We start from the raw sequence: 12,848 nt of genomic DNA, 5'->3' as shown, positions 1-12,848 counted from the left end.
AACGAACAAGAGGATTTCATAATCCAAAAGGTGTTTCAAGTATTGGATTGCTGGGCAGTTCAAAGAAGTTTGAATCTGTTTTGCAATGCCTTCATTTAAGGATAAGCACCACCCACACCATAAGAGAGCGAATGGTAAACAATCAATTATAAATCAAATTCCTAGGGAGGAGATAGAAAACCAAGGCAAGGTTGGAAGTGATTTAGCATAAGGGGCAGTCTGATGATTCAGTAGAAACACTAGCTGAGTTTCTGCTTAGTGCAATAGTTTGAATGTTTGTATTATTTCAGTTTGCAGATTTCATTATAATTGTTACTGAAAACTGCTTCTGAAAGGAAATGGCTTGGATTGGACTTGTTTTATTATTATTACTATTCATTCTTACAGTTTTATTCCTTTTCAAAATGAGTAGTTCCCAGAGTAACAGCTCCCAAAAGCTTCCACCTGGACCCAGGACCATACCCATTTTGGGAAATCTGCACATAATGGATTTCAAGAGGCCTTTTAAGACAATGATAAAGGTAAACCTGATGATTAACAACTATGAATGTTCTTTGCCAAAGTGTACTGATGTTGATATAAAAGTTTAGCAATTTATCCGGTTATCCAGTTAACTGGAAGAGATTGATATGCTCCCTGTTGGTTTTATGGAGTCTATGGAAATGTATAAAAATGACGTTAACTTGGTGTTTGCATTTGTTTATATATGCTGCAAGGATTATACAAACAAAAAAATTTGTTTATAGGATTTTTTTAATTGTTTATCTGAAACCTGAAAGGGTGATTGAAATTGCCTATGACTATGTAGAGGAAGGAAAATATAAAAACCTTACATTGATATCTGTATTAATATAATAATCTGTAGGTTAACATATTTTAATAAGATATAGTCTTAGTGAAATGCCCATTGTCCAAAAACTTAAGCTGTTATTTCCTGCTCCAGAGAATTTTTCTAAAACGGCTGAGTGAAAAACATAATTTTGAATCTTATTCACAGGATTTTAATTCCAGCTTAAATACGACAAGGTTCAAATAATTAAAGGTTTGGAAATATCTTCCCTCCCCCCCCCCCCGCCAAGAATTTGCAGCTTGCTTTAAAATTTTGAAGATTTTACAAAGGTGCATGAAATATGTGGGGAAAAAAATAACTGTCAGTATTTTTAAAATAATTACATGGGTTTTTGCACTAGATTTCTTTAAATTCTGATATATTATATTTAAAATAAATTCAAAGCTGTTGCAGTTATATAGAAGGAGATGAGATTGTTGCTTTTATGCATATTAATCTATCACATGTCAGATAGATTACATGGTAAAATGAGAGAATAAGTGATAAATGGTGTCATTACAGACTGCATTAAAAAAAATCCTTCGTCCATTGATAATATCAGTTCATTGCTGAACATGTGAGGTAGTTTAAAGTTCCCATTTCTACAGCATAAATGGAGACATTTGTAAAAAGGATTATTGGGAAGGAATGAGTGGTAGACATAATGTTTCAAGACAGAAGCAAATATATTGATAAAGTACTCCATGTCATTTTTAAGCGAATCCCTGTTTTTGTTGTAAGTAGCTAATTCTTCCAAACCATTTGGATTGGAAGACCCCTATCAGCTCTGTCTTGTCCTTTAGAATTAAAGAGATATGCTAGCAACCTTCAGTAACAATGAAAGACAGTAGAGAGGGTTCTGCAGCAGCTGAGGAAAATAACATACCACATCAAGTCCAACATAAATGAATAATAACGTAATGAAAATGTGGTACTTGAAGAACAACTCTGTAGCTTGGAAGTCAGACTTTCCCTGCTTTAGGAGGCGATGGTGTCAGTCTCTTCCTGTCACTTTAGGAAAGATTACAAAGCACCAGAAGTTTCCTGATTTAGACAAGGATGGATCTGGGAATAACTGCTGGCATTTTATTTTATAGGCATTTCTTAAAACTGTTTCATTTTCTTGAGGTGTTAGCACTTATGCACAGCTGAGCAGTCAATGTGCCATATTGTATGCAGTGGATCAAGAATGATGTTGCATGGAAGGATAGAAATTAATATATCAGAAATTGTTATTATTGAAAATGTTCCTCCTGCATAGCTAACTTCTTTAAAATTTCCAAAACGTGACCAAATTCTGTCATGAGTATCCAATGGACAATACTATTTGTATGCTTGTTTTTTTTTAAAAAAAAAACAGTATAATAACTTAAAACACAAAAGAAAGGAAGAAATACTTCAATCTCGGATTTGTGAGACATGACTTGTAACAGAATTTTCCTTATGTGAGACTAATTGTGGATCAGAACTGCCTCTCATTTTTCATCTGCTGAATTCCAGTTGTCAAAAGAATATGGTTCCGTTTTCCGTCTTCAAATGGGATGCCTGGAAATGGTGGTGCTGACTGGCTATGAGACGGTCAAAGAGGCTTTGGTGAACCAGGCAGAGGCATTTGCAGAGAGAGCCTCCATCCCCATTTCTGAGGACTATGCAAAGGGTTTTGGTAAGTTGTTTATTTTAAATTGCAGGTGACGCTCCTTGCAAAGTTCTAATCAATATTATGTACAGCTCACTTGGAAATACAATGAAAATATGATGGTAATAAATGGTAGTAAAAAGTATTTTTTGTTTTAAAAGTTTTTTATTTTGAAAACATTAAAAACAAGACACAAACACACATTTATATATATATATCACTTTTCCCTACAGCTACTTCGAAGTGATCCTTTCTTACTATTTACATCTATTCAGACACATTTTAACTCTATCTTATTCAACAATTTATTTTCCATCATTCTTTCTTTCATCTAAATTGTACTTTGATCTACAACAATTTTTCTCCCCTCTCTCCTTTATTCCTCTTTCTCATTTTTCCTATTCTCCAATTATTCATACCACCTACATCACACTTTGTAATATTCTGTATCCTCTTTCTCCTTGATTTCTTTTGTTAATTTATCCATCTCTACACACTCTAAGATTTTCCTAATTAAATCTTTTTCTGATGGTAAGTTTTCCTTCTTTCAATTTTGCAGGCTGCTGTCAGTATATGTAATATTAAATAATATATTTCCTTAGTATCGTTTTCTATGGAAATCCCTAGTAGAAACTGCTCAGGTTCTCCCTTTATTGAATTCTGAATTATTTCCTCTATCCACTTTTTAACTTTCGCCCAGAATTTCTTCGCCACTGGGCAGGTCCACCAGAGATGATAATAAGTTCCATAGTTATTCTTACATTTCCAACATTTCGATGAATTACTAGGGAACATTTTCGCTATTCTAGCTGGTGGAAAGTGCCATCTATGAAACATTTTCATCTGGTTTTCCTTGTATGCCTTAATATTGTCAATTTCATATTTGTTCTCCACATTTTTCCCACTTCTCTAATTCTATTACATGATTGAAATTCCTTGCCCATTTAAACATAGTATCTTTCACTATTTTCTCTTCCATTTTATACTGTAATAAAAATTTATAAATTTTACTAATTAATTTTTGTTCCCTCCCATATTTATTTATTTTATTTATTTTATTTATTATTCCAATTTATATACCGCCCTTCTCCTCAGGGCAGGACTCAGGGCAGCGTACAGCCAAAAGTAAAAGCATACAAATATAAAATTTAAAAACGATTTAAGAGCATATTAAATAATTTGGCCCAAATAAAACACCCGTTTTAAAATTTAAAAAAATTAAAAAAGTTGAAAAATTAGGCCAGCCTGGCTTGTTGGAATAAAAACGTTTTGAGGGCACAGCGAAAGGTGTGCAAGTTGGGAATCCTCCGTATTTATTTATTTATTTATATTTGAATTTATATACCGCCAGTCGCCCCCTAGGGATGGGGAGCAGTTCATTCCAGAGGACAGGTGCCCCCACAGAGAAGGCTCTCCCCCTGGGGGGTCACCAGTCGACATTGTTTGACCAACGGCACCTGGAGAAGCCCTTCTCTGTGGGAGCGTACTGGCTGGTGGGAGGCTATTGGTAGCAGCAGGTGGTCTTGTAAGTACCCAGGTCCTAAGCCATGGAGCGCTCTGAAGATGGTAACCAACACCTTGAATCGCACCCGGAAGACCACCAGAAGCCAGTGCAGCTCACGCAGGAGAGGTGTTACATGGGAGCACCATGTCGCTCCCACAATCACCCGCGCGGCCGCATTCTGGACCAGTTGGAGCTTCCGGGTGCTCTTCAAGGGGAGCCCCATGTAGAGAGCATTACAGTAGTTCAGGAGGGAAGTGACAAGGGCATGAGTGACCGTGCGCAAGGAGTACAGCTGAGTACCATCAATGTACTGATGGAACTTCACCCCGAAACCACGGATGATGTCACCCAGCGGCTTCACATAAATGTTGAACAGAAGGGACGAGTAGACCGACCCTTGCGGCACCCCACACACAAGGCGCTTCGGGGTTGACCTCTGCCCCCTGCCAACACTGACTGTGACCGGTCAGAGAGGAAGGAGGAGAACAACAGCAACACAGTGCCCCCTACCCCCAACCCCTCCAACCGGCGCAGCATGATACCATGGTCGATGGTATCAAAAGCCGCTGAGAGATCTAATGGGACCAGGATAGAGGAACAGCCCCTATCCTGAGCCCTCCAGAGATCATCAACCAATGCGACCAATGCCGTTTCGGTGCTGTACCCAGGCCTGAAACCTGACTGGAACGGATCTAGATATATAATTTTATCCAGTTCATTTTGCTCCAATTGTACCTGATCTATTTTTGTATCTTCTAAGTATTTTGATCTTATTTGTAAGTACGTCCACCATTCAACTTCCCTATTCAAATCCTGTTCCAATTCTTGTTTTGTTTTTAATTTTCCCGAATCATTTAATATATCCCTGTATCTAATTATTTCAGTCCAGTTTACTAAATTTGGGTGTGTTAATGTTTCATTGGGAGAGATCCAAAACGGAATTCTTATATAGTGTTGCTTTTTGATTTTATGCCAAATTAATAATAGTGAATTTCTAATTATATGCCTTCTAAAATATCCATGGGTTTTATACTTTTCACTCCATAGAAATGCATGCCATCCTGTTTGTAAATCGTGTCCTTCTATTGTTAAAATTCTTTTATTTCCCAGCTCCATCCATTCCTTTAACCATGTTAGGCATGCTGCTTGGTAATAAGTCTCCCAATCCAGAAATGCTACTCCTCCTCTGTCCCTGGTATCTTGTAGTGTTTTTAATCTAATTCTAGATTTTCTCTCTTGCCATATAAATTTTGAGGTCAATCTGTTTAATAAATCAAAAAAACTTTTTTCTAATTTTATCGATATAACCTGGAAGAGGAATAAAATTTTGGGCAGGATATTCATTTTTATTGCCGCCACTCTTCCCATCCATGAAATTTGAAGATTTTTCCAATTTTCCAAATCTTATTAATTTGTCATAATTTTCCTTTTTGATTGAGGAACCTCTTGCTGTTAGCCAAATACCAAAATATTTTATTTTATTTTTTTGTTATCTGAATATTCATACTATTTTCTAATTCTATCTCTTGTTTCTTTGTAAGATTTTCGGTTAACATTTTGGATTTATTTCTATTAATTTTTAAACCTGACACTACATCAAATTCTTCTACTTTTTCAATCAATTTAGGGCCTGATTTTAGGGGTTCCTCAATTATAAAGACCATATCGTCTGCAAATTTGTACTCCTCATTTTTTATTGTCAATCCTTTTATCTCTCGATCTTCCCTAATTTTTTTTAAGAGTGGTTCCAATGATAATATAAAGAGAAGTGGGGAAAGTGGACATCCTTGTCTCACTCCTTTTGTTATCTCAAATCTGTCTGTCACATCTTGATTCATAATTACTCTTGCAGTTTGTTTTGAATATATTTTTTCAATCATTTTTTCAAATTTTGAGCCAAATTCCATTTTTTTTATTTGTTGTATCATAAATCTCCAATTCAAATTATCAAAAACATTTTGGGCATCAAGGAAAACCAGTGAAACTTGTTTCTCTGGGTGTGCTTCATAAAATTCTAATATATCAATTATAGTGCGTGTGTTATTCCTAATTTGTCGTCCTGGCAAGAAACCATTTTGATCCTAATGAATATGTTTATTTAGAATCATTTTTAACCTTTCAGCAATTATTGACAAATAAGTTTTATAATCAGAATTCAATAAAGAGATAGGCCTGTAATTTTGTACTAATTGCTGGTCTGAGTCCTCCTTATGTCAGCGTTCCAAATTAGGCTCTCTTCCAGCGCTGACATGAACGAAATGAAGCAGAGAGCAGAAGCGTTGATTTATTGCTGAGATGAACTTTTACCTAGTTTTCTGCATGCAACAGATAGTGTTACCTGGGTGACGGAGGGTGGGGGGCACATTCCTGTGAAAAGAACGTGCCGGGACGTAGAGATGGATCTGCATGATGGCCAATGGGACATTGGGGTTGGAGAGCGGAAGAGGAGGGCGTTGGAAGGAGGGGCCAGTTTGGCTGCAACCAGAGTTCAGGAATGTCGGATTTTTTCTATTCTTAAATAAAAGTGATTCATTAGAGACTTTGCGTTTGAGAATGAAGTTTATTTAAGATAGCACCGAAGCCTGACACCTTATATATAAGTGTGATTAGTGCTTCTGTCCATGTTTTGGGTATATTTTTCTCCTGTAGTGCTTCATTGAATATTTCTAACATAAAACCTCCTATCTGCTTTTGTATGCACCTGTACAGCTCAATGGGTATTCCATCTGGCCCTGGTGTCTTATTATTTTTTTCCCTGTTTATTGCAATTCCGAATTCTGTTTCAGAGATTGGTCTATTCAATACTTCTTTCTGTTCCTCCGTAAGTTTACATACATTTGTTTTCTCTAGATATTCTTTAATTTCCGCTTCTATCATTTCTTCCTGCGTATATAATTTGGAAAAGAAAGTATATATTATTCGTTTCTTGTTTTCTCTTTTATATCGGATTTTCCCCTCCTCATCTTTCAAATGTTGTATCGTTCTTTTATCATTTTCCTTTTTTAACTTATAAGCTAACCACCTGCTCACCTTGTTTGCATGCTCAAAATAATTTTGTTTTGCCCTCTTTATTTTAAATGCCACTTCTTGGGTTATCAAATTTAGTTTGTGTTTAATTATTCTACTTTCCTCTTTTACTCTTTTATTTTGTGGGTATTTCTGAAGGTCTTCTTCTAATTTTTTAAACTCTTCCTGTAGTTTATTTTGCTGGGACCTTTTCTCTTTTCTTCTTCTTCTTCTTCTTCTTCTTCTTCTTTTTTTTTTTTTTTTTGCCGTATATGCAATCGTCACCCCTCTAATATAGGCTTTTAGCGTGTCCCAAAGGTTTTGAGCCGATGTATCTTCCTTTTCGTTTACTTCTAAGAAAATCTCTATCTGGCCAGATCTGCCGCATGAAACACGGTGCACTCTTTTTTTGTCTCTGCACACCCCATGTTTGGAATCGGGAAGGGGATTGCAGGTTCAGGCAGCAGACCGAAGTGTGACTCTTGAGAATTGCATTGTGGTTCCCGGCATCCCAATATAGTCAGTTGACTCCATCACTGACTATTGGGGGCGAGTCTTTGGCCCCCTCGGAGAGGGCTTGCAATCTGGGAGTCCTCCTGGATACACAGCTGTCCTTGGAGGAACATCTGACGGCTGTAGCCAGGGGGACATTTTGTCAGGTTCGCCTGATCCGCCAGTTGCGGCCCTTTCTTGATCGGGATTCCCTGTGCACAGTCACTCATGCCCTCGTCACCTCTCGCCTGGACTACTGCAATGGGGCTCCCCTTGAAGGGCACCCGGAGGCTCCAACTGGTCCAGAATGCGGCCGTGTGGGTAGTTACGGGAACTGCATGGCGCTCCCATATAACACCTCTCCTGCGTGAGCTGCACTGGCTCCCAGTGGTCTTCCGGATGCGCTTCAAGGTGTTGGTTATCACCTTTAAAGTGCTCCATGGCATAGGACCTAGATATCTTTGAGATCGCCTGCTGCTACCGACAGCCTCCCATCGACCTGTGTGCTCCCACAGAGAGGGCCTCCTCGGGGTGCTATCAGCCAAACAGTGTAGGCTGGTGACCCCCAGAGGGAGGGCCTTCTCTGTGGGGGCACCTACCCTCTGGAATCAGCTGCCCCCAGAGATAAGGAGAATCCAAGACCTCGGTGCCTTCCGCCATGCCCTTAAAACTTTCTTTTTTCAGCAAGCGGAGCTGGCCTAACACTTTTAAAAATGTTTTTAATTGGTTTGTCATTGCTTTTAATTATGGGGCCAAATCTTTTTAATTGTATTTTAATGTTTGTAGTTTATGTTTTTACTTTGGCTGTACACCGTCCTGAGTCCTCAGGGAGAAGGGCGGTATATAAATTTTAAATAAATAAATAAATAAATAAATAAATAGATAGATAGATAGATAGATAGATAGATAGATAGATAGATAGATAGATAGATGATAAATAAATAAATAATAAATAAATAAATAAATAATAATTTCTCCTTGCAAGAGACACCAGGGGTATTTTTACATGCTGAACTGTAATCCTTACTCATCATAGGCATCTTAAACTTTAAACTTCACACTTAAGTAACCACCTGATGAGAGCATGAACACTGCATTTGCTATGCTAGAAGTAAATAATAATAAACAGTAATATTAAATAAACACTTTCCATACCCTTCAATTTTTATTCTCTTCAGACATATGCATTATAATGGTGGAATTTTCCTGGTTCAAACTGATCTTCGACTTGAACTCTTATTTCTAATTTGACCTCTTATTTATTTCTCCAGGTATTATTTTTGCTCATGGTGAGAACTGGAGAAAGATGCGGCAGTTTTCAATATCTGCATTACGGGATTATGGAATGGGCAAGAGGATTGTTGAAGACAAAATCAGTGAAGAGTGCAGTGTCTTGATAAAAACATATGAGACATATGAAGGTGAGTTGGTATTCCGTCCTACAGACTTACCAGTTATCTTTCAAGACAATCTATGTATAGAAGATCTAGAGGAACCTTTTCAGAAAAATATGCCAATAACTGTTATTTATGACGAATTGTTATACTAAATTAGCTATTGAAGTTTACAGAAGGATAAATTGTTTCCAATATGAGCACTGCTGTTGTGTATGAAAAGGTGTTAGGAATTGGACTTACTTGTTCCTCCAGGCTTTGAGTCAGTGATACTCATGTTATCCAATTAAGTAGAATAAATTAAAAACCTAAGCACTAATCCATCACCATTCACCAAAATTCTTGGCTCTACAAGTGATCCACTTTCCTGTGCCCTCTCATTCATTCCCACCCAAGCATTCCTGTCCTTTAACACTCTCCCTATCACAAGATCACATTGAGATTATTGCACAATTTCCTCTTAAACTCATGGCTCAGAATTCTATTATCTTCATTCCGTGGAACATAATATGCAACTATCACCAATATATAAACTCCTATTTTGATCCCACATGTCAGGCATACCAAATTTTGAAAGAATGAAGCATGAATATGGCTAATAAAAATTATCAACATCTTTCTCTGTATTTAATGAAATTATTATGGTAGCTTCCACCTTAATACTACATTTTTTTTTCTCATTAACAATTCATTGCTTGCAATGAATAAATATTAAATGATCATGATGCATTACACTTGCCAAAACCTTTCTGGAGTCAGCAATATTTCTATATGTTGTTTGGAAATACATTGGTCACATCATCATCATCTGCTTTAGGAATTAGGTAGTGGAAACTGCATTAAGAAAGAGTGACAAAATAGTGTCTGCAAAATCTTCTGAGAAATATTCTTATTTATTCTTATTTATTTATTTGTCAAGCATATATAAGATAACAGAGTAAGAGTAGAAAGGAAAAGGAATTAAGACAGGGACGGTAGGCATGCTGGTGCACTTATGCACGCCCCTTACAGGCCTCTTAGGAATGGGGTGAGGTCAACAGTAGACAGTTTAAGGTTAAAGTTTTGGGGGTTTGGGGAAGAAACTACAGAGTCAGGTAGTGCACTCCAGGCATTGACCACTCTGTTATTGAAGTCATATTTTCTGCAATCGAGCTTGGAGTGGTTTACTTTGAGTTTGTATCTATTATTTGCTCATGTATTGTTGTGGTTGAAGCTGAAGTAGTCATTGATAGGTAGGACATTGTGGTAGATAATTTTATGTACTTAGGTCAGATTGAAGTCGGCGTAGTTCTAAGTTGTCTAAACCCCAAATCTGAAGTCTGGTGGCATAAGGTATTTTATTGTGGGTAGAGGAATAGAGGACTCTTCTCGTAAAATATCAATTGTATTTATGTCCAATATGCAATGCGGGTTCCAGACAGATGAGCTATATTCGAGAATTGGTCTAGCAAATGTTTTGTATGCTCTAGTTAGTAGTACAATATTACCAGAGAAGAAGTTATACAAGATTAGGTTAAAAAACTCTTAATACCTTTTTGGCAATGTTGTTACAGTGGGCTTTGGCACTTAGATTTTTAGAAATGAGTACTCCGAGGTCCTTGACAGAGTGAGGATCATCTATAAGGTCATGTGCATCTAATTTGTATTTTATGTTTTGATTTTTTTTTCCAATGTGCAAGACAGAGCATTTGTTGGTTGAGATTTGAAGTTGCCACTTGTTAGACCAATCTGACACATAGTCAAGGTCTTTTTGAAGGGTAGTTGCATTGTCGATGGTGTTGAATAGTTTAACATCATCAGTGCAGAGAACACAGTTGCTTTTAATATGATCACAAAGGTCATTTATGTAAAGTATGAAGAGTGTTGGACCTAAAACACTGCCTTGGGGAACACCACTATTAACAGGTACAGGATTTGATAAAGCACTTCCTATTTTGACCACTTGTTGTCTATTTGACAGGAAGGCAGCTATCCATTTATGTAGGAGTCCAAAAATGCCATAGGATTTTAGTTTTAGAAGTAATTTGTCATGTACCTCTGAATCAAAAGCTTTACAGAAGTCTATGTAAACTGTGTCTATTGCTTTGCCCTGATCGAGATGTGTAGTCCTTATGTTTTTGCAATGTAGTAATTGTAAATTACAGGATAATTTTTTTCTGAAACCAAATTGTTTGTTAGAAAGTAGGTTGTTTGTCTGTAGGTGTAGGGTAATAGATCAGTTAATGATTGATTCCATGACTTTGCAGGTGACGCAACATAAAGAGATTGGTCTGTAATGTTCAACTAGGCTAGGGTCTCCCTTTTTGAAGATAGGGATGACCATGGCTTGTGACCATTGGTAGGGCAAGGAGCTGGTACTGAAATATTTTTCAAAAGTTATGCTTAGAGGTTCTGCAATTGCAGTGGAAAGCTTTTTTAAGAAGTATGCACATAGTTCATCAGGTCCAATAGATAGAGATGGTTTTAGATTGCGTACTGCCTTTTCAACATTGTCTTCTGTAAAATCAATATGTATAAAATCACCGTAATCCTTGTAATTGCCTGTATTATGACTGAGGAATATTGGGTATGTGTTGTTGCTGTTTACAAAGACTGAGCCAAAGAACATGTTAAAGAGATTGGCTTTAATGGTTTTGTCAATACAATCTTCGTCATTTGGTCCTTTTAGGGGTGGGATGGATCTTGAGTCTTTAAATTTGTTGTTTACAAAATTATAGAAGGCGCACATGGATTTTGTGCAAAGAAGGTTTTCCTCTTGCTTGATGTGATAATTGGTGCATTCAGTCTTTATTTGTTGGCATAAGTTTTTGTAACAGTTTTTGAAGTTAGTTACGTAGTTAGTTTTGTTTTTTCGCCAAATAATTTTTTTATGGATTGTAGTTTCCTTATTGTTATTGGTAGTTTATTTTTTTCTGGTTTTGGGGGATATTAGTGGTACGTAAAGTTTAATGATTCTTTTGACCTATCAAAATACCTGTACATCCTTTATAAGTCTAGTATCTATTAGTTCTGTTGACAATTTCAGTTTATCTTTATGGTCCAGTACTCTCTGTTCCAGATTACATGACACTTCTGCAATGATGGGTGGGGAGTTAGGTCCTTAAAAAATCTTATGGTAAAATTTTGCAAGGAATACAATCATTTTGAATAACAGCAGAAACAAGTAGATAAAAGTTAGCTTCCTCTCTGATGGGAAGAGCTGGAACTCTGACTTCACTATAGAGAGGGAAACTGTGCTCTGAAGCCTTAGATTTATTTGTTAAAAGCTTTGGTGTTACTCATTTTATTTTTCATGCTGCCAGCAACGTGGTCTATCTTTAGCTGTTCTTCCATTTCCACACTGAACACAGGGACTAGAATGCTGCTGGTCCTTTTTACCTGTCATCAGAAATGTAACTGCTTCTCACTCCAAATGATGCATGTCTCTAGTACTACATTAATGTGTAATTACTTCTGGTTTTAAAAGGATGGGTTACTTCTGGTTTTAAAAGAATTATTCTTTGTGTTACTGTCAGTAAATTTTAGCTCATATATCTATGTTCTCTTGCTAACTTCTATGCAGAGTACAAACTAGTTTCTATGATAAATGCTATATATAAGCCATCTAAAGGTGACAAAGAACAGGTTTAATTCTGGGATTTCTTTCACAATTCTTTCTTAATTTATTGCTCATGACCAGGAAAGCCATTTGATCCAGCAACAATTCTGAAAGCTGCAGCCGCCAATATCATAGTTTCTTTTTTACTTGGCAAGAGATTTGAATATGAAGATGCTACACTTCTAAGACTAATCGAGTTAATTGAAGAAAATTTACACCTTGCAGGAACCCCTTCTGTGTTGGTAATGTAATCTTTCATATGAAGAAAAATGTCATCCCTAGGGTTTATTAAGGTTTAATTTGTGAGATTTGGATCTTAATTAATTAATAAACTTGATTTATCATATCTTTAGCACCCACGTATTTCATATTTGATGATAATGATGGTG

The 12,848-nt window shown here is 36.7% G+C and overlaps 1 protein-coding gene across 2 annotated transcripts in view; it reads left to right on the top strand.

Moving 5' to 3' along the window:
• Positions 1–245: 245 nt before the first annotated feature.
• Positions 246–12,848, top strand: part of LOC117659809 (cytochrome P450 2K1-like) — a 45,706-nt gene continuing 33,103 nt past the window's right edge. Inside the window, exons 1-4 of one of the 2 annotated variants that reach the window (XM_060689364.2) lie at positions 246–521; positions 2,330–2,492; positions 8,739–8,888; positions 12,541–12,701. In XM_060689364.2, the coding sequence (XP_060545347.2) occupies positions 339–521; positions 2,330–2,492; positions 8,739–8,888; positions 12,541–12,701 (657 nt within the window). In that variant the 5' untranslated portion in view covers positions 246–338. Of the gene's footprint in view, positions 563–2,295; positions 2,493–8,738; positions 8,889–12,540; positions 12,702–12,848 lie in introns of both variants that reach the window. The other variant, XM_087882245.1, reaches the window with a different exon arrangement.

The sequence above is a fragment of the Pantherophis guttatus genome, chromosome 1 (genome assembly GCF_059756535.1).
Source record: "Pantherophis guttatus breed Tessera chromosome 1, ASM5975653v1, whole genome shotgun sequence".
Classification (NCBI taxonomy): Eukaryota; Metazoa; Chordata; class Lepidosauria; order Squamata; family Colubridae; genus Pantherophis; species Pantherophis guttatus.
Note: the sequence above shows the minus strand (reverse complement) of the source record. Positions and strands in the feature narration are given on the sequence as shown.